The sequence below is a fragment of the Sprattus sprattus genome (assembly GCF_963457725.1).
Source record: "Sprattus sprattus genome assembly, chromosome: 1".
Classification (NCBI taxonomy): domain Eukaryota; kingdom Metazoa; phylum Chordata; class Actinopteri; order Clupeiformes; family Clupeidae; genus Sprattus; species Sprattus sprattus.
The window spans coordinates 66,034,885-66,058,430 of NC_137920.1; the positions used below are offsets into that span (position 1 = coordinate 66,034,885).

The following is a 23,546-nucleotide window of genomic DNA, read 5'->3' on the forward strand; positions in this document are numbered from 1 at the left end:
GCTGTTGCGGTGGAAATTCAAGTTCTGAGTTTTCCTGCTATTGTTTTCGGTCAACATGTGGATGTCTAAACAAGCTGTTTGATTTGGTGATATGCCATAGGAAAAGGCCACTGGAGGAACAGGGAGAGTCTGCACTGATTGATGTGGACCTAGTGGGCATCCTTGGATTCATACCTATATCAGTTTAGGTGGTTTCTGTCAGACTTGGTCAAAGGTGAAACCCTGATCCAAGCCCACAGACACTTACTAGTTTGAATGTTTTAACCATTTAGAGTTCTTCACTATATCAATATTACAATCTCTATTATATATCAACCTTACCAAATTAAAAACATAGCAGATTCCATAACCTGCTATAAGTAGTTGTCACAGTAAGTGTCAAGTGATCCGTAATTGTCATGACAGTATGATGCTATGACGGCATAGTACCACGTCACAGAGATGTCATGATAATCACTATCAAATCATTGGACATCAACTGTCCTGAAACGAATGACAGGACAGGAGATGGTTATGTTGACCATATGATGTAAGTTTAGGTAAATTGTTACATTTTTTTGTGGGATCCAATAATGGTCTAAATTTTCATCAGTACTTGCCAGCTGAACGTAAACAGTTTTCTTGTTAGTTCTAGTTTACTTGTCAAAGTTACTCAAAAAAGCCTGTTGTCTTGCCAGACTTTATAGTAGTAGAAAACGATTATTTATCTTGTTTAACACTGTATACAAAAATGTCTGTTGCTTGTGTTAGTCCAGTTTATTTTAGCTGTACTGTTTTGTGGTTTATTTGAAGCTTCAAACCTACTGCAATAAAGATGCATTTGTGGAATTAAGATGTAATGTAAAGTATTATCAATCATCGGTCAGCACAAGTGCATTGGCCATGCATTGCACATGCATGATTAAAGCAAGGCTCATCCACAGTCCCAATTACAAATACTGGAGCCACCTATAAACACACTGTAACTGCCCCAGTCTGTTTATAAATGCAACAGGCTGACTGAAGTGACTGAATGTGTCTGCAGAGAAGGTGCATGCACCCCCTCTTCAGCAAATGCAAAAAATGTTACATTATGCCTCTCTCCAGTTCGTTTTCCTAGGATTGTTTAGCAATGATGGAAAAACATCTGCTCTTGCCTTGGAAGTGTGGTTTTGATATAACTAATCATGATCTAACTTATGATGAATGTTAATTTTTCAGTCGCCTGTGTGCAGAGTAATGAGCTTGTATTTTACATCCACAAAACCTTTAATTCAGTGGTTCTTTAAGTGTGGGGCGATCTATCTATTTTGTAGCCTGCCCTACTTTATAATTATATATAATGATCAGGGCCAATCCTTTAGCCTATATGTTAGAAGGGATAGCTAGCCCAATTATTGTTTAAATGTTTTAAAGATCTTATCAAATAAAATGTTTAAAAAAATGTTGAACTCATGCCTCTTATTCAACAGTTTGTTTGTTTTTTGCTATCATATTCACAGCATGGAAAGATTATGTGCAGACAGAACCTTTGTGGTTCAGATCAAGGCCAGATCCACTCCAGTCATATTCCTTAATCCTGGAAAACATTCACTTTCACACTTCCAGTCTGCCTTTTAGTTATTATTCCAGCTGAATATATTGACTTATCTGTTTAGATGTGAAGGTCAGCTCAGTGCAAAACAGCTGGACATCGGACTTTGTTTAACCACAGCCAAGTCAATGTTTGTTTTTACTTCAGACAAGTCCACAGACATTTGATTCTGTCAGCAAGTTTGTGCAAAGGAGAAATGCAAAATGGCTGTAGAATTGCTTTAAAACAGCCGCATTGTGGAGCTGCATAATAAATCACTCACTTTTAGAACATGCATGCCAAAGAACCTCAGCCTGAGACAGCCAGCAAGGATAATATTGGAGAAACTTTGACCAGGAAGAACAGAGAATCTAAAGATGAAACACCAACCATGAGCATTCGCTCTTTAGACACTCAAGAAGTCGCAACGTTAGTCTACCCAGAGGGTGGATTCGGATGGTGGGTGGTTTTGGCAGCCAGTTGGTGCAACGGGTCAGTGTTTGGTATTCAAAATTCATTCAGCATCTTGCACACGATGCTTGTCAGTGTCCATGAAGACGTCAATGGCAATTCCTCTCAGTTTGCAGTCGGTAGGTGGCCTGAATGCACACATGTCAGTACATTTTGGTGGTGGTGACAGGAGAAAGATCGGGAGCCCCTGCCATATATTCAATGAAAAAACTTTGAATAGTCTGTCATAATTACTAACCACTAATCCAAGCATGGTGACTTCTCTTGCCTTGGACCCTGCCTCATAAGATTGGGCATAATCATCACATAAACATGTAATGTAAGGACATTGTGACTGCGGATGTCCAATGATTTGACAATGCCTTGTTACCATTATTGGTAATTCCAATGACCCTCAGCAGGCAGCAGGGGAGATAGCGTACATGGCCAAATGCAACTTTTATTGTTGATTGAATGTCATCCATTATTTTGTCATTCATTATTTGTGCCGTTTATGAAGTTTGTGAGTTTGTATTATTCACTGGTTATTCATAATTTTCACTTCTTCCTGCTTTCAAGCGAGACACTTTCGTACTGCTCCTGCTGCTTGACCTTTCCCCTCATTTAAATCCTTATATTTTCATTGTCATACATACGTACATAAGGACAAGTTTGGCACTCATCTCTGCCAAACTCCTTGAGATCTGAGCAGAAATTGTGAGCATGTGAAAACAGATAGCATTGGAGCGTAGCTCCTACAAAGATTGAGTGCAGGCTTTCTGACGTGAATGGGAATGCTAGTGTCAAAACATTATCTATCAAACGCATTATTGTGCATGTTGGTGCAAAGGGCATTTACAACTTTGACTTTGTCCAAAGCCCTTTGCTGGAAAGACGCAATAGCATAACAGGGACAAGTTTGGCAATCATCTGTGTCAAAATTCCTGAGATCTCAGCAGAGATTGTGAGCACGTGAAAACAGATAACATCAGAGCGTAGCAGCTGTCTTTTATGTGACGTGAAGGGGGAAAGCTGGGGAATCACTGTCTGACCCACTTACATAGAGCCATGCTGAGGTAGACACAACAATATCCCACCCCCTTTCCCTTGGTATCTTGTCACCATCAGCAGGGAACAAAACATTCATTGCAATGTGTTATGTGTTCAGGAATCCTGCGATTACCAATAGAAGAAATCTATAGCATCTAGTTAATGGGGTAAACCTGTCTAATCTGCTACCTGTACCACACAAACCTCAGCACTGCTACTGTTCTCAACGGGACAGCACTAGTCAGTTTTAGTTTTATGAATATGCGATAAACTGGCTAGACAGGAGGAGTAGCTGCTTTTTTAAATATGCTTTGAAGTGCAAAGAGAGACACTTGGCAATTTAATTTCTTTCTTTCTACCTCAGTTTTGTATTAAAGCGTGCTCCCAAAATAAGATTTTGAACCATTTACTGGTACAAACATCAAAGATTCTCTTATATTTCATGACTTTGCTGAACTGTGGTCAGTTACCTTCGGTTATTACATTTTGGACTGACAACGCCCATGGGAACAGCACTGAATCAGTCTAATGGGTTACTATTTCTCCCAGCAACATCAAACCATAAACAAGTAAATATTAAAGTAACACTATGCAACACTTTGACACTTTTTGAGGTGTGGTTTTATAGGCAATTAGTTTTGGTACGATCCTAAAATGAATTTGGTCATGTTAAAGACAAATAAACACCTGTGTCTTTCCCACTAGCCATCCAGGATATGTCTTATGTTGTTAAACCGGGCTGAATATGCTGCAAAAATGGAAGAAAAGCATGACATTGCTAGCTATACTGCCAAAATACGGTTTCATGGCAATTTTTCCGAAAGCCAATTATTCCGACAGCCCGCTGTTCCGACAGCAACGTGAACCACTATAGCCCACATGCACATCCCAATTAATTGATCACATGATCATAAACATATAAATGCTTTTATTTTACAAGCATGAACTTTGCTTGTAATGTCCTGCGACAATCTGCTGGTGATTTCCTTCGCACGGGTGTTCCCCCATATTCAAAACCAGAGTAGGCTAAATCAACAAATATGGCCTAGGAAAAGTGATAGGCCTAAGCGTGATAGCCCGGTGAGCGTCTCCACTTTGCTGGCCAAATTAAATGATGTGTTCGTTTTGAGCCAGGGGGACTATTTTGCAGAATATTTAGATTTCGGAATATAGGGTCCCCCAAAATACACCAGTTAGTGTGTTGGCAAGCTTCTATCAGTGTCGACTTGGCTCTTGGTGGTGTTTGCAAGGTTTTTGCATGGCTGTTAGGTAGTACGCTTGCTAGTTTTGGAACAGAACTCCTTATTGGTGCTTTAAAACATAATTTGTCCAACGTCCTTTAATACTAGGCTAGCTCTAGCCAAATTAGCCTTCAGAGCGAATCGGTGGCTCGAACTATTTATCCAACCACGACTAAACAACTGTTCACTGTCCTATAACATTCAATAGTAGCTAGTCTAACACACAATGACAATTTTACGCTTAATGGAGGGTATTTCTCACATTAATTTAGTAGTGTTACGAGCAAATCTCCATACGTCTTCTCTCGTTCGTTGTCTCCTCCTTCTCTGTCGTCTCTCGTTTCCTCTAGATTACCATTAATTTACCCTTGACCCCCGACATTTGACTCCGATCAAATTGGCTTTGAAATTAAACATATTTTAACTCTTACATTTCAGTTTCTTATCATATAGTAAACAAAATAAAACACCTTGCAAACATTTACAGCATCCGGAACTTAGTAGAAAAGAAAATACATTTTAAATTAGGTACATAACAATACATGACCTTGACCAGGAAACATTATCAAGATCAACCTTATTAATAATGTAAATCCTTTTTATTCTTTTTATTAACATATTATTTTATACTGTTTATAAACTTTAAGCATCTAGCCCACTTTTCCATAGAGCTACACATTTTTATCAGGAAAGATATTTAAAATTGACAACATTGCAGGTAGCCTATAGTGTGTTTGAATGTTGTGTTTCTATTAAAATACAAAGGTCACAAAATATAAAGATTAGATGAGAAAACAATGTTTAAACACTGTAATTAATGAAGGTAAACATACATTACTATGAGTTATGTCCTACACCACATGCTTGGTCCATTACTGTTGTCATAGCATTACTCGCAGTGATCTAACTTTACAGCTAGAGTTTTACTCGGGTAGCTGGCTCATTAGCATTAGGCGCTCAAAGCAGGTCACTCTGAGCAGGGCTGTTTTAGGCAGAGTAAAAAGAGTGCTTTTTTAAATGATCCTTGTGGTATTTTGACCAAAGTATGTAACAGACATTTCATTATGACTAGGGATGCACGATAATATCGGCAAGACATCGGTATCGGCAGATATCGGCTTCAAAACTTAATTATCGGTATCTGCAGATATGAAACATTTCTGCCGATATACCTGGCCCATAAGGTGACGTGTAAATTATGCGCACGTGAAGCAAATGTTTATGAGCGTCAGCTGTGTGGCAGTAGCCTACTTCACAGTATCAGAGGATGATGACAAAATGCCTATTTGTCAGAAAACTTTTCAGGAGAAGGAGAAGGAGGAGGAGATGCAGCTTGGCCATAACGTAGGTTGCATGCATACAGTGGATGCAGACCAACCTCGTGCCACGCTTTACAACATTACCTGTCGCGCTAATAGACGTTAATAAGTTACGGAGTTAGCTAGACAACACTAGCTTGTTAGCTTGAATGCTACGTGACACCAGAGAAGTTGATGATATAACGTTTCACATCCCGTGAAATGAGGTGTCACAATAGGGTTGCCACCAGTGTCTGACAAAAAACCTGGACATATTGATGACACGACATACCACGGCGCACCCATGGACGGATTATGAAACCATGGGCCCCTGGGCCTGGCCGTGTAAAAGGCCCCCCACTCTTCGCGCCCGAAAAAAAACATTCTTGTGCAAAACCTTACATTGAATTGACATTGACATTTTTTTTGTTCAACAGCACAATAACTTAATTCACCTGTACCTCAACAGGATATACAGTGCACATATACATTTGCTAACACAGCGCAGGTACACTTAATAGTTAATTACAGTGACTTCATGCAGAGGCTCTGGCTTAGGGGCCCCCTGAGCTCATGGGGGCCGTGGCCCAGTATGCTTGTTCGTCCAATCCATCCCTGGGCCCACCAATATTTTAAACATAAAGCAATCTCATGAGTGGAAACAGCTTACCTAGTTCCTTAGATACTGGTGTGTGCATTGCTTGTGCTTGCCTTCTCTACCTCTCAGCTAAACACATGAGGGATGACATTAGAGTTGCCTAAGGCCTTCTTGATGTAATAATTTCCTTACCTGGTCTTCCATTCATTCTGTGTGTTTCCCTTTGCTGCAGCTATCAGTGACACTTGACAGGTAGCTGTAACCATGTCGCACACCATGATAAGTAGGTCTAGCTGTTAATTCGGCAACAGTAACTCTGTCTGCTGAACATTTTATAATCATGAATGAAATTGCCTTGGTTTGTCTAGTGACTTGAACACGATTCTGATGGTTTTTTGTTTAAGCATGTTCATCCGAAGCAGATTTCACTTCATGCTTAATGAGAATCTTAACTGAGCATAGGTAACATGTAGCAGAAAGTGGATCGCCTGGTGTGGTTTTAGCCACTTGGAGAAATTTCCTTTTTTCATCCAATCATTATTAAAACAAGTGTTACCTTAAATTTTGTTTTTTAACTGGCCTGTCAGTTCAAGTAGTGCCATCCTCGTCCTCAGTCTCCCCTCCCATGTCAACGTTGTTTCTATTCAGCACAACCTACAGTAACGTGCAGTAAGCGATTCAACCTCTTTCACACGCCCTCCGATAGCAAGCATCAGTTGAATTAATGCGCGAGCGAGATTGGCTATGCAACGTCACACACCTAGTGGCCGTGCAGACTGCGCAGGAGAGAGAGATTGAGCATAATGAGATACAACGCATATTTTGAGTGTATGGACCTGCAGGAAAAAATATTTTATGATCAGGAATGTTCATGTTGACAAAGCAAAGCCCATGAAAAACCGGGACATTCCGTGTCCCGGGAGAATTTTGAAGTTTTCCGGGACAGGCTACAAAAAAGAAGGACAATCCCGGTAAAACCGGGACAGGTGGCAACCCTATGTCACAAGCCCACGCTATCTGTACATGGCTCACTTTTGCATTTATGGAATTTATACAGCTAACTTGGCAATAACGTTACATAGATTAGTCTAGAAATCCTAGAAGGGACGTTATTAAACTGTAAGTCAGTGAACCAAGGTTAGCTTGCAAAGTTAGCCAAGCATGCTACGTGACACCAGAGAAGTTGATGATGCCTCGTTGCAATGTAAAACGTTATCTGTACATGGCTTATTTTTCCATCTATGAAATTTATACAGCTAACTTGGCAAAAACGTTACATAGATTAGTCTAGAAATCCTAGAAGGGACGTTATTAAACTGTAAGTCAGTTAACCAACGTTAGCTTGCCAAGTAAGCCCAGCTGCATTTCCAGAGTGTAGTTGTTCAAGTTCAAGGAGGTACTGTTCAAGTATGAAAATTGTGACGTGAAAATATAAATAAATCTGCCATATTTAAAACAATTTCAGTTTCATGAGTGAATATCTATTTCTAAAATGATACAAATCAAGTCTGTAATGTCCTGTATTTACAGCAATACCCTAGCAAAATAACAGATTCATTCTAGTACAGGAGAGTCTTTTCAATAATTAAAAAGCTGAGGTGTATATATCGGTATCGGCAATCGGCCAAAATTAGCTTGTAAATATCGGCATATCGGATATCGGCTAAAATTCAATATCGTGCATCCCTAATTATGACCCCAAGGAACCATAAATAAACTTGCCTTGCCACTGAACCTCACCTCCATCTATATCTCCCTCCTCAGCTTGGATCGGGGCTTTGGCCATGGGTATGATCTTCCTTTGTTCCCCTGTGGTCAGTATGAGCACCAACCATTTCGGATGCCGCGTGACAGCAGCTGGTGGTGGTCTGGTGGCCTTTGTGGGACTCCTTACCAGCTCATTCACAAAGTGAGAACCATTTAACCATACGCATTAGTACAATACGAGATGAAACAGAGGGCTAGTGTGAGCCCTTGCATTGTCCGTAAACCTATCAGTAACAATGATGAAGATGTTGATGATGATGATGAAGATGAAGAAGGTGAAGCCACAAATTGTAATGAAGCTACAAATACTAAATTAATTAAATATTTATTTTAGGAAATATAACACTAGTGGTGGAATATACAGCATAATGAATTGTATGCAAATGCACTCATATAAGTTATATATATTGGATAGGAAGTTGCCTACCCTTCTTCTCCCCTCCCCTCTCCACTTCTCTTCTCTTCTGTTCTATTTTCTTCTGCCTACTCACCATTCTGTCTTTTAATATACTGTCCTTTTGGGCTCTGTCCTGTCCATCCATTTTGTTTTGACCTTCACCATGTGACTACAGTTCTCTGGTGCTGCAGTACATCACGTACGGTCTCCTTTTCGGCTGTGGAAGCTCGTTCACCCTCCAGCCATCCCTTGTGATCCTGGGGCACTACTTCCATCGGCGTCTGGGCCTGGCCAATGGGTTGGTTACCATGGGCAGCAGTCTCTTCTCTGTGGGGATGCCTGCTCTTCTGAAAGAAGTGGTGGCACCACTGGGATTGGCCAGAACATTTCAGGTTCTCAGTACACTCATGTTGGTCCAGGTGGCACTAGTATCTCTCACGTTCCGTCCACGTCTCATGTCCTGTAACCGTGATGCCGAAGCCGGCACAACGCCATGTACCAATCAGATGGCAGGAGGTGTTTGTCAGAGGTTTCTGACTCGGGCAAAGCAGTGTACTGGCCTAGGAGTTTTCCATGTGCCTATCTACAGGGTCTGGGCCTTCTGTGTTGCTACTGCAGTGCTGGGGTACTTTGTACCCTATGTTCATCTTGTGAGTGCACACTTCATTAAAGTTTCATGTGAAGTACCTTTAACCAACATTGACAAATGTGTTTGTATGCACGGCCTTCCCTTAAAGGCACCCAGTGCAACTTTCGAGGCTTAAAAATAAACATTCAATTTCTAGTCTTTTTTACACGTAGTAAGTTTCAATAACTCCATACCATTACATACCGACATTCAAGCAGCAAAGATGAGACGTCGTTGTGTGTTGAGAACTGATAGAAAATCGATAACAACAACAATCGCCGCCATTTTCTTTATTTTTTGGTAACCTACAATAAATAAAGCAGGTTCCAGTCAATGGAAAAATGGCTTCTCCCCACCGGCCATTGTTGTTGTTTACGATTTTCTATCAGTTCTCACCACACAACGACGTCTCATCTTTGCTCCTTGAATGTCGATATGTAATGGTATGGAGTTATTGAAACTTACTACGTGCAAAAAAGACTAGAAATTGAATGTTTATTTTTCATTGAATGTTTACATAAAGTTGCACTGGGTGCCTTTAACTACAATATTGATTCACAATGTCAAATGCTGATATTTATGGACTTGTTCTACTCTGGCAAGGCCAAGCTACTCTGAGGACAGGCTGATGAGTACAAAACAAACTAAGATAATATATTAGTGTCAACTGAGTGTATAAAAAAAAAGATTATTATATTATATGAGAATAGACCGATGTTTTCCCCATTGTTAGTGTAGTGGACATTTTTTTAGGAGTTAACTGTGCAAAAGTTGCTATGACAAAATCAGGTCAAGTGTTCAAAAAATTAAACATTGTTTTGTTGGATATCTTAATTATCTTCAAAATAAAGGGTAATGTGTTCAAGATACAGTGTGTAAGATTTAGTGGGATCTATCAGGAGAAACAACTTACGTGTTTTCATTAGTTTAGAATGACCCCTTCATATGGGATTATTCATCTTCAACGGAGTCCGCCATATTTCTACAGTAGTGCAGAATGGACAATCCATAACACTGGCTCTGAGGCACTGAGAAGGCCTCTCGTATTTTTATGACAACTGACGGCCACTCTAGGTTATCCTGCAAGCTTGGTAAAGGAGGGGTGAGGAGTACATTCAGTTGGTTTCAATCTGCAACCACGCAGCTAGATGCCACTAAATTCTACACAATGCACCTTTGAATTTGAGTCAGGCAATCCAGAAAAAAATGCAAAAATAATTAAGGTATCATCATCTTACTAGAAAATCAAGTTGGGAGAAAATTAGCTGTGAACTTTATAACGTGTAAATTGTGATTAATGCATAGCAACCATTGCTTCCTGTCCTGTTACGAAACCTTGCACCAAGAACCACATGAATAACATATGAAAACATTATTTCCAATGGTAAAGGCAATTTATTTCAAGGTATAGAAAAGTTAAAGACTATATCTGTATCTGCCCATCTGTTGTAGTCCTACGTAACCTATTCAGGGACTGAAGTTCTATGAAGTTGTACTTCACATGGATACTGAATGCCCATTCATGTACTGTATAGGAGCCATTTTCTACAATGTCGAAAGAAATTAATTGTGAAAGATTATAGCTGCCTTGTCTTCACTGCTTTCAGTCCAAAGAGGTTGGTTCCGCAATTTTAGTGGCTTCTTCATTAGGAGGAATCTGCTCCATACACACAAAGGATATGCCACCAGAATACGCTATAGCTAACAACTGAAGGAGTTGAAAAATCAGAATTACGGATACTTGCTTGAGACAAATAATATGTATATTAACTGAATAAAATAGGGAATACTTACATTTGCAAATTCAGCTTTGAAATGTTTCATACTGTGCAAGACTTGTTCTTGGTACTGTGCTGGCTGCTACACTGTGTGAAACAGTGAAATGCTAGCTACTGAAATGAACAAAAACTTCATGGACATTGTCCCCATCTTTAATATGTTTCATACTGTAACCTACTCCAGATTTTGTAGCCTAGCAGGGTATTATTTTTGTAGTTTGTACAGATAATGTCATGAAAATCTTTGTTTTTATGTAATCCAATGAAGTATGCTTGTAGTTTACATGAAATCCTGGTACTGTCTACGTGCCTCTTCAATTTGAATTGCCAGCGATGCACGTTGAGTAGGAGGGGCTGCTAACACTAACTCTCTCACACACAACATTGTTGATTTCTTTTCACCTCTAGATATAGCTAATATTCTACATGAACTGAACCACGTACGAGGAATGGGGCCTTGACCTCTCACCTTTTGTGTTCATGTCCTGCCTAGCTGTCACTCGACTAATTATCTAAAGTATTTATACCTGGCTTTGTGTCTTGTGTACGAGTCATTCAGCACGCTGGAATTACCTTTTTAGTTGTTCCTGTGAGTTTTTGGACATTGTTAGTTTTCTTCTTTGTTTGTTTGCTGTTTGCTGCTTGAGACGTTTTTTTTCTGGCTTGTTTGTGTTCGGAATTCCCTGGAGTTGTCTGCCCCTCCCCCCCCAAATGGAGGGTTGCTTTGAGATACAATTGGAAGTTTGCATGTTAACTTTTGTACTTCAGTGCCATTCTGAATGGCGTGTCAGTGCTATACAATGTATGTATAGACTAATCTGGCTAATATATAAGTACAAGACAACTTTCTGCATGCGCAGCTGTCAATCAGAATACCATCAGATCATTGTTTAAGATTCAGGATTGCCAGGACTTGCTTTCGGCATATTTCCATTGTACGGGAACAGCCTGTCATGGGGTGTGTTTGAAAATGATGCAGTTCTACCATGAATGATTGGGTGTGTGTGTTCCCGACAGATGTCTTTCGTGGAAGAGCAGTTCTCGGAAAACACTGGTACAGAGTGGGTTCTGCTAGTGACAATCGGTGTGAGCTCTGGGATAGGGCGTCTCGCCTGCGGAAGATTGAGTGATCTGATAACAGGCATCAGCAAAATCTACTTTCAGGTGATTTCTGAGCATTTCCTGGAACACAGAAAAGGTCATCATTGAGATGATGCAGTGAGTATGATATAATGTATGTTGGCAAGAAGCCAACAGCTTTGAGCTATCACGCAAACCTTCTGGAATGCACACAGTAGAGTTTGGTGTTAATAGGTATTAATGGAAGTGTGACTACTTCTAAACATGTTTGCTGTGAAGCAAGAGTGATATACATTGTGAACATTGGCTGTGATCTGGTTGCAGATACATGTTATGCACATGTCATATTATAAACATAACGTGCATGTATCTTCCCTATCTTCTCCCTAGGCTGGTTCCTTCATGCTCCTGGGCCTGACCTCCATGCTGATGCCCCAGTGTGTGGTGTTTGAGGCACTGGTGGTTGTTTGTGTGCTCCTGGGGCTATGTGATGGCTGTTTGATTTCCCTTATGGCCCCCATTGCCTTCCAGCTGGTGGGGCCCCAGCACGCATCACAGGCAATTGGCTACTTGCTGGGGCTCATGGCCTTGCCCATGACTGCAGGGCCTCCCCTCGCAGGTCAGTTCATCTGTTTCAGTTCATTGTGACTGAGGTAAACTACAGTTCAGTTAAATTGAGTTACAGTTATGGTATTTAGCAGATGTTTTTGTTCAAGGGGACTAACAAAAAGTTAGAAAAAACATTAGATTAAAAACCTGTAAAAACATAAAAATCCATGGAATCCATCTAGCGAGCCTCTTTAAATAAGTGAATGCACTCATACTTCCTGCAACTACATGTCTTTATACAACTAAGGTGTCCCGAAAAGTGACAACCTTGATTTGTAAGCAACTATCTCACTGGCATTTTGAAATCAAGCACTGAGAAGATAACAACTTCCTGAAAAAATCTTACCCACCATTATTTTGGTTTGAATAGCGCACGAATAACGCACGCACACTTATGCCAAAATATACCAATATTAAAAGCTTGTCTAATAAACACAACGTAACATTGCTATCTGCAAATTCAAGTAAATCACATTCTGAATTAACAGGATACATTTTTTTTTTTAAATCAATTGGCCTTTTGGGGGCCTTAAACGGAATTGCTTTGACGTGCCCCCACCTCCCTTCCAAAAAATTTAATTAAAAAAAAACAAAAAAACATCATTATTACAGTTACTAGCCTAATGTGAATCTCTTAGCAAAATTAATTTGTAAACAATAACACAAATAACAAGTCACACAAATGTTAATGTAATCGATTTTGAAATAAAAAAATAAAAATAAAAAAATAAATAATAATAATAATCGATAATCGGTTTAGAATCGATAATCGGTTTAGAATTGGAATCGTTGACCTCTGAATCGGAATCGAGTCGTGAGGTGCCAAGAGATTCCCACCCCCTAGTATTGATTAATGATGTATTGTCCAAAAAGATCTTAAGCTTTCTAACGTTAAACTTGGACGTTTCTTGCCATGTCTGGATCCAGTGCTACGATGTGCACACCCCCATGCAGCCTAATTTTCCGCTTATGTCTTTTCAAAGAGTGATTGTCATGAAATAAAGGCGTAACAATATTAGTTACGTAGAGAATTAATATATATTACATTATTGTCATTACATTGGGAATTGAATTATTAATCATGTTGTGCACTGCTCCAGAGCGCCATTTGGTGGTGGGGCCAGGCCCTTTTTGGTACTAGTTAAAAGTCCTGCTGACACATTTTGGACTACTTGTAGCTTGGAGAATGATTATTGACACCTAAAAAGAGTGCATTACAATAGTCCAGTATGGAAGGTGCAAAAGCATGGACCACTTTCTCACAGGAAATTCCACAATTAAGCCATTATTCCTAGTAGATAAGATGAGGCACTAACCACAGAAATGATCTGCTTATCAAATTTGCAGTCAAAGTTAAAAAAAACAACAGCATGGTACAAGTGGACCAAGTACACTGCTAATGTCAACACTAGCGGTTGGGGAACCAAACATCATAACTTCTCGTTTTCATTAAGTTTGAGAAAGCTATATAACATCCAGTATTTGATTTCCTAAAGTCAAGAAGGGTCTGCAGATCACCATGACCAGAACTGCGGTAGATACACCTGTGGGGTCATCTGCATAGCTACTTTTTGAACATTTGGCCAATGGGCAACAGATGCGAGAACAGAAGTGGATAAGTTATGCCGATCCTCAGGTCTGATTTCAGAAAACAGATGTACGTAGCTATGCAGTGAAGTGAGAGTTCTTCTGGCTCTGAGTAAAGCCTTGCTCTTCCTCCACAGGACTGCTCCATGACTACCACGGAGATTACCACTTGGCCTTTTATTTGGCTGGCATTCCACCAATGGTGGGGGGGCTTCTTCTCTTTCTTGCCCCGCATATGACTCGCCAAAATCAGGCCAACCAGGCTCAGGAGGTCCCCAAGCCACCAGGTGCTGGATATGAGAATGGGCTTAGTCAGCATCAGAGTGCAGCCAGCGGAGACCAGTTGGCAGTTATACAGGGTGAGGAAACACATCTGTAAATGCCCAGGCGCAAGCATTGGACTGGACTGTCTCACATTCTCATTGCATGAAAATCAAGACGTGTTCCCCACTGAAACAGACTGTACAGAGTGGGTATATTTATTCTTATGTAATTAAAATAGTTTTGGGGATTCCCCTGGTATATTTTGTTTGTTTTTATTTGTAAAATGTCAGAGGTATATTCAGAAAATAATATTACAGCTGTATATTATGTTCCATCTGTGCAGTCTGACTGATATTTTGCAATTCACTTGTTCATTTGGGTATTATACATTGGGGCTTGTGTGAAGATTGAGAAGGAAACTTCTAAGTTCAGAAAGCTCTTTGTGCTGCAGTCCACTGTTTCCTATGCTTCCAATTTTCACTAAGAAGGTTTTTTAATTTGGGTGTTTACCGCTCTCTAAAGACTCACTCTTCATGGTGTGCTGGAAATAATTGACAACGTGTCTGGAAGTTGAATGGTTTCAATTAACTGTTGAAGGCTGTTCTATGCCTGTAATGCTTCACTTGCCTCCTTAACTAAATAGTTCTGACAGAACACTAAATCAGCAAAAGATGTGTAACAAAATGTACTGTCAATCCACACAGTCTTCCTTGTAAATATCCATTCCACAGAAGGATACTTCATGCAAAGACATACCATCCTGAGACCCAGAGGAAAAAAGGTCTTTCATATTTCGATTTTTTTGGGATAAATACATTTTCGTGGCTCAAAGAAAACATTGATTAAAAAAAAAGTTTAGCACAAAATGTAATGATGTTCATATAATTGACATTAAAAAAACTTGTTAGATAAAGGAAACACATCTGAACACTGAAACGTAATTTTAAAAAATCACATGCATTCTGAACTCTTGATAATCATCTAAAGCTGGGCTATTAGGGAACGTCACACAAGGCAATAACAACAGCTCATGCATGGTATGACAGGAAACAGTTTTTTGCCTTTGACAAACACAAAAACATGTCACATAATACACTTCACAAATGTTTTACCTTTGCGTCCTTCTTTCCTGCCTCTACCGTCTTTGTCAAATGGAGTGCCCCATATTTTTGACATTGTCATTGGGCTGGTTCAACAGGCCTCCTCTTCCATGTTGGAGTGTATTCTTCATCGTCAGTGCCCATCTCATCATCTCTGGCAACCTGTTGACCTCAACCACCCTGTGCCTAAGCAATCATTTGTTCAGCCAGCAGCACTTTGAAATACTCCTTCTCTGGTTTCCCAGGGTCTTGGTGGTCTGCCCTGCATTGAATCCAGTTATGTGTGGCAGCCAGGGCAATGCAGGGCAGTGCGGACTGTCAATTTTTTTGTGCGGCTCCACATGGGCTACACATGGGCCACATGGGCTACACAAACCTTCTATCTAGACATTAGAGAACAATTTCAAATACTGAATTGCATTCTGTGGCACCTCTTAACTCAAAGTTTTGGAGTTTAAGTTGAATGTGATTGCTGTGCAAAAAAAAGGTTGGGTTCAGATGATACGCAACTAAACCAGCTGGAAAACAGAACTGCACTCTACACAAAATGTAAATATTTGTATTAATACATATATATATGATCTGGGGAATTAATGTAGGTTATTGCACACAATAAATGGTACCTAGTTATATAGATAAGGTAGTTAACGTTTATGACAAACGAAAGGTACCTAGTTATATAGATAGGGTAGTTAAGGTTTTGATGCCTACCAGTGAAAAGCAAGACGTTAGCTTAGCTGGCAGCTTATCTCTCACAAATAAACATGGCACAAAAAAGTAAGGAAACGTAGATTATTTCATTGTTGTGACAATGCTTCTTGGCAATAAATATTTTACTGTTGGAAAGCCTGTTTATTTCCCTTTCAAATGGTGCCACATTTTTAAGGAACATGCAATTGGGGGATGAGCAGCAGAGCCGAGTATGTGGGTTGCGCCCATGAAAAATGTGCCAAATTTTCTCTACCTCTGCCTGGTAACACGGCTTGTCATCATTGGAGGCAATCTTAATGCAGAGAGATATCGAGATGAGATTCTCCAACCAGTGGCAATCCCACATCTCCACAGTCTGGGACCGAAGTCTATCCTCCAAGATGATAACGCCTGCCCCCACAGAGTGGGGTTTATCAGTGACTTCCTCCAGAATTTGGGAGTGGTTACACCTTTTAAATAATACCACAGTCTCTCTGTTGCAGGCATGGCCACTGGAGGTTCTGGAGGATGGAATGGCCTGCCAGCAGTCCCGACCTCAACCCCATTGAACACTTGTGTGGACAGCTTGGGAGTGCTGTTCGTGCCAGAGTCACTAACAGAACCAGCTTGACGAGACGGAAGTTATGATGTTTGGTTCCCCAACCGCTAGTGTTAACATTAGCAGTGTACTTGGTCCACTTGTACCATGCTGTTGTTTTTTTAACTTTGACTGCAAATTTGATAAGCAGATCATTTCTGTGGTTAGTGCCTCATCTTATCTACTAGGAATAATGGCTTAAGTGTGGAATTTCCTGTGAGAAGGTGGTCCATGCTTTTGCACCTTCCATACTGGACTATTGTAATGCACTCTTTTTAGGTGTCAATAATCATTCTCCAAGCTACAAGTAGTCCAAAATGTGTCAGCAGGACTTTTAACTAGTACCAAAAAGGGCCTGGCCCCACCACCAAATGGCACTCTGGAGCAGTGCACAACATGATTAATAATTAAATTCCCAATGTAATGACAATAATGTAATATATATTAATTCTCTTCGTAACTAATATTGTTATGTTTTGTTTCTTCAAACTTCAATCATCCAATCCACCAAACACTAAACAAGAGACAATGACAGAATAAGCTGTTTGGCATTGGCAGAGAAGATTTGGACATTTTTCATGTGTGTAACCCACATACTCGGCTCTGCTGCTCATCCCCAAAATGCATGTTCCTCACAAATGTTGCAACATTTTAAAGGGAAATAAACAGGCTTTCCAACGGTATACGATTTATTGCCAAGAAGCATTGTTACAACAGAGAAATAATCTACAAAAGACACATTTTTTAACTTTTTGTGCTATGTTTAGGTTAATATTACAAACTCGAAGGGAAGTGTTTACTCAAACCCACGACTACACGCGTATTACAGTCACAAGTACATTGAAGAGTAGCTATTAGAAATTTAAACCATAAGTTGCTTAGACGCTTCTGTACCTTCATCTTGCATTGAGCAGAACTACATTGCATCACGCTTGCAATGTTGCTGAACAATGCAACACTGCCACCTACTGGATATTTGTATTAGAACAGCCATAGCTTACGGTTTGTACAAAACAAATCGTCAGTTTCGCTTCTTTCACTTTTGGCAAAGACGTGCGATTACAATTGCAATCATTGTTTTGCTTTTACAGTTCACCATTTACCAATTAAAATCATATTCTGTGCTTCTTAATATTACAGGCAAGATTTAACCTTCAGATATCACGACGCAAAAACAGTTCTTGTTTACATTAAATGTGCAGCCAAAATAATCATAAAAGGAGAGCACATCTGATAACTCCTTGTTTATGGCGTCAGAATAGTGCCAAAACTCACACGCGTAAAAAACATCTACTCGAGCAACTTTCAGGTTTTCACACGCGTGAATTTCGTCTGCGCACTAAATTTTAGCATCTGCGATATAAAATTCAACCACTACGAGCGCAGAGACTGACTTGGTCTCTCTCTCTCGAATGTCTAAAATACACGCGTGAACACTTTTTTTTTTCGCTCGAAGGATGATTTTCTGCTCGCAAAGAATACCCTTTCAGCCTACCCTTTCATCGTGCCACCTAAAAGCAAACTCCTGCGACCATAAAATAAAGTCGTTTGTGACGTCAACCGCTATATGCCGCTGAACATGACATCATAATACGATCTGGTTCCGATTTCCAATGTGAATGGGATGCGTGGAATATACGAAATTCGAAACTCATAAAGAGTTACCTTTAAGGTAAGATTTGTATTATTGACCTGGTGATCTGACGTTAATATTCTATGCAGAGAGGGCGATAGCTACTTCCATTAATTCAACCTACTTTTTCATTTCAGAGACAAGGGTAATAAAAATGAATAATTCGTTCTACTTTGTCATCAATGCTACTTCATCGTTCTACTCTCACTTGACAATTAAATGCAATGCAATGTGAATATTGATGAATTTACTTCTGTTAACCTCCAGGCTCCAGTCACATTTGCCTTAGAATTGATTATTCTGGTTATATTGTGTGGGTTTTGTCTTCAGTTCTTCTCATTTGAAGCTGTTGCCCCCTTGCACTATTACTGTATCTAACACACCTCATACACTCCTTTACTTACCTTGTTTAAACAGGCAAATCCAGTGTGATGTGGAGGCTGCAGGTACCCCCATAGCTCATGGGCGCCCATGTGAGAGAACCCCTACAGAGCCTCAGATCTATGCATGCCTCAGGTTGGGCTGCACTTACCAGAGTAGAACCAAGGTTTTGTTTTTAAAGGTTTTAAAAGTCTCCTTTTGAATTCAGCCACTGACTGGTTTAGGGGCTCCTTCTCGCTGTGCAGGGCAAAAAGTGCATCCCAAAACCCAAATTCCATCTCCTCCAGCCTTATCAAGACATTTGCTCCAGCTCTTCCCAGAACCACTGTGTCAATTAAACAAAACAGGTAGGGAATTAATGAACGTATCCTGTTTTACAGTAGGGCTGGAACGGGGATGAGTATGGAGTAGCACCACCCAAACTCCTACATGTCTCATTCATCATATTCTATTCTATTATTGGTAATGACACCTTAATTAGGTTTTTTGTCAGTAATACTAGTAGACATTTCACACTTACTTTTCTTCGTTACGCTATTATGAATAAGCTGAGCTGAAGGCCATTGTTGAATCACAGTCTTTGTGTGTTAAATGAGGCATGCCTTGTAACTCAAGATTAACACTGATAATGTCTGTCATGCATGGCATAGCAGGGATATATGCTGTTACATGCTGTGAAGGTGTGCCCCAGGCAGTACCCATGCTTTTACGTATATCAGCCAAACAACAGAGCAGTTAAAAGGAAGTAGCATTATTTTGCACATCCTTGTGGTTAAACCTTTTGAATAATACCACAGTCTCTCTGTTGCAGGCATGGCCACTGGAGGTTCTCAGTACGGCTCCCTGGCCGATTGGCTTCGGTCAGACGTGTTCATCGTGTTCATGGTGATTCTGGTTCTACTCGTCTTGGTTCTTGCGGCGGTCTGCTGGGTGTGGCGGCGCCAGAGACAATACAGACAGTCCGCCCCACAGTATGTTCTGACCCGTTCTCTGCTAATTGCGGTGCTATTATTTTGCTGTCAGTCTTGTACTTTTATCCAATGTAACCTACAGTACAGTAAAGGCAAATGTTTGACCAGTAGTTTCATATGAAGCTGCCTAGGTTAGGTTACTAGAGCAGAATGTTTTTGGTGCCAGTTGAGTCACCATATCGAGAGACTATTGTGGTTATAGATTAAAAAAATACAATGACACAGTGACTGGAAACAGTTATAGTGTGGGGGGTTTCATTGTAGGCCGGCATTCACAGTTTTTCTCAGTCACCTCAGAACATTTCTTGAATCATCCTTAACATTTTCAAAACAGCAAGTGTATTTCTCAAAACAATTCCTACAAACAGCACTACATAATGGATAACATGCAAAAGCCCGTAACCCGCTCAAAGTGCCTAGTTTATGTCACCAAAATGCAAGTCCTTTTGTCTTGGTTTGAAGCTCTAGATGTACCAATCACAGGCTATTTTTCTGAGAGTTGATACACCACAGGGGACATAGTCATGATTGTAGCCCCCTGATATGGAATATAAGGGTTATGTACCTAGCTTGGCGTATCCCTTTGTGCTATGTCTCCTGAAGTGGGGTAGGCTCAAAATGTAGGATTGTTGGGTAGTTGGGATTGAACAGTTGCCTTGCTATTCATAGTGCACATTTGATGCTTCTTTTTGGTGGAATATATTAGCCTCAAATATATCAGCCACACAGAGGGACAGTATTTAAATTAGACTCAGACCAGCTGTTGGTGTTTATTGTGTGCCAATAGAAGGCTGACAGAGATTGAGATCTACCCAACGGTGGATGCTTCAGTTGGGAAGGCGGAGCAGCACAAGTTCTCCCTTAAGATCAGAACCGACCAGAGGCATGCCTCGGAGCTGGTCGGAATCCTGGCAGGTAACATACGCCGTGTGGAGTTGCCGATTGAATCGGCCACCACAGGTGAAATGTCCACAGGTTTGCCAGTATCCGAAGCCCACCAAAACCCAACAGCGATACCTACGCAACTGCTGGAAACAAAGTCTAACACTGAGAATATAGGTGTGACTGTCATAACCTCACAGATGGCCATCCCTGGGGTGTTCATCCCCAATAACTACAACAGCTCCAATGAAAGCAATGATGATGACCAAAGTGATGGTGATGGTGACAATGATGACGGTGATGAAAGTGAGAGTGATTAATAGAAATAAATGTACTTTTGCTAAACATTAATTACATGGTATGTTTGATATCATTGTTGCATTTACATTTAAGATGATCAAGCAAGTTAAAGTCTTTCTGTAAAATGTGGCATAAATGCAATAACAGGACAAAAGAAATTGTAACCTACTTTAGAATGTCTAATTAAGTAATAACCTTTTGCTTTATTTGAAGAGATAATAAAGGATTGTAGGTGATTTATAAAACAGACTTAAAAATATATATCAACATATAAATATTAAAATACATAGATTTGTAACGACTCATGGGCAAAGTCGCTGGTTGTCAGATGCGTCGGGAAACGCCGCTTGAATTTGTAAAAGGTGAGGAGCATCTCCTTGTCTCAGCTGCAGTCTTTTCTTGCCATGCAGTCAATGGTCTCCCCGTTTACTAAAGCTATCTTCATCGGCCTGTTTCTCTTCGCCATCCTCCTCATTCTTTATGTGATCCTGTGGTATATATGCCGCGATGTCGATAATAACTACATCTAGGCGGACGAAGGTCACCCGGCTGGAATTTCAAGGGTGTATGAGGTAAACAGGGGACCGAACATCTCACAGCGTTTTATGTTCACGGATATATACTGTGTATGTCAGTGTGACATAGTTTAAAAAGCACATTATATGTGGACACAAATGATCCTAAAATGTGTTCGTGTACTTTTGATGTAATGAGAGAATGATCTGGGGGAAATGCAAAAAATAGGTGCGCTTACTTGTTGCAGGACTCAAATGTTGCTTCCGTTTTTTGACCTTAACATTTTCCACACCAACCATATGTGTGACAAATGGATATTTGCACACAGTTGTTCTGATTATTATTATTGAACATCGCTGATTCATGCTATGTCATCCAGAATGGTCACTTTGCATGGCATAACGACTTAGCACTTAGCAGTATTTAACACCAGTGAACATAGCCAAATTCCTTCTCGTTTTAGTCTCCCACCTGTTTTCTCGGCAGTTTTTAAGAATTGCATAATTATAAGGCACTGCTTGTAGCCTGACGATGTCATACTCATGTTTGGGCTGGTATCCTGGCTACACTGCTTGTAATATTCCAATCATTTTCGGCATGGGATATTTTCTTTCCTTGAACTTCTGTTGGATACAGTCAGAGGATACGAGAAACTATGCATCAAGTTTACTCAATCAACCAATCCACCAATAAACTTACAAATGAGTTCCCATAAATAACTCCACAAACATGCGCATAATGTTTTGAAACAAGCTCTTTTGCAATATTGAAATGAACCACAGCATTACCAGAATAGTAGTCTCCTCATTATTAAATTATACAAATATAAATATCTTTTCCCCTGATAATGATTTGTGTAGGTCTTGATCCCAGATACAGATGCTTCATGTTTGAGAAATGTTAAACTTCTGTAACAACTTAAATTTACTCTACAAGTGAAGCCAAAACAAAAGCAGATGGTGTGTTTTTGCACGTATACTAGTCCTACAATCATCTCTTTCAATACCATAATACACAGAAAATCAAGGTCAACAATACTTCTATGGTAATCTTCATGAACGAATGACTTGCAAGCGAGCATCTTATAACACTCGAATCTTTTAATTTGCACACATATTGGAAGATTAATGCCCATAATCAGATCGCCTGCCTGCTGTGTCCTGTTGTGCTTTTTTTCCTGGTGCATCTCACTGTTATTCTTTTTATGAATCATTCTAATCTACACCCTCAGTCTGGTTTCATCTATCTAGTATCATTACAATCATTTGATAACCAACAGTCTGGGTTGTATGTGTCTTCAGACTAATTTTGTTGGACCCATCTTCAAAAATGTTCTTATTGAGTTATAACCTGTGGTCTGATCTGTCTGGTCTATTTAAGTAATAGTTCACCCTCATGAGAGAGATAGAGATTTTCCATCAGAATGTAACCCTTGTATTTACACACCTGTATGCACTGCCTGATGTGTGCATATGTGTTGGAAACTGTCTCTCTATGTGTTAGTTTCTCAACCCAGTCAGAGGAGTTGACCTTCGAGAAGGGGAGCCTCCTTGATCACAGTGTGGGTGTCTGTGTGACGACCTCTTCATCCATCAGGCCATGAGCTGCTGCAGCAATGAGGCACGCACCCACACATGCACACACACACACACACACACACACACACACACACACACACACACACACACACACACACACACACACACACACACACACACACACACACACACACACACACACACACACACACACACACACACACACACACACACACACACACACACACACACACACACACATTCCTAGACCAGAGTTGACCAGGTCAAATTCAGTATGAGCAACCAATTTGGGCAGGTTTCACTGTCACATCGTGTTTGTCATTGACACGCTGTAACTCGCATTTGTGTGAGTGTGTGCATGGTTGGGTTGGGGGTGTCAAAGGCATTCGTGTTCTTATTTGCCAGCTGCACGGCTACATAAGCAGCCATGTCTGGGGCATACAAATGAACCTGGGTCATGAGGTGATCCAGGTGATATGTGACATCAGAGAGTATGACATGGGCCTGGCACCACAGTCTCCCAGTCAGTATGTGAGAGTTGCTGCATTCCTTGCGTAGGTAATGAGTTGCAGAAAGACAGCCTCCTCTCATCCATGCAAATTAAAAAGAATGTTTTT

At 40.3% G+C, this 23,546-nt stretch overlaps 1 protein-coding gene across 1 annotated transcript; it reads left to right on the forward strand.

Moving 5' to 3' along the window:
- Positions 1 to 1,844: 1,844 nt before the first annotated feature.
- Positions 1,845 to 22,989, forward strand: LOC308371106 (monocarboxylate transporter 8-like; the record flags this gene model as incomplete). Its single annotated transcript, XM_080845894.1, has 10 exons — positions 1,845 to 2,142; positions 7,954 to 8,098; positions 8,529 to 9,003; positions 11,777 to 11,923; positions 12,230 to 12,458; positions 14,173 to 14,394; positions 19,513 to 19,672; positions 20,460 to 20,655; positions 20,755 to 20,860; positions 22,967 to 22,989. 10 exons carry the CDS (start codon positions 1,845 to 1,847, stop codon positions 22,987 to 22,989), a joined length of 2,001 nt encoding a protein of 666 aa, XP_080702020.1.
- Positions 22,990 to 23,546: the final 557 nt, after the last annotated feature.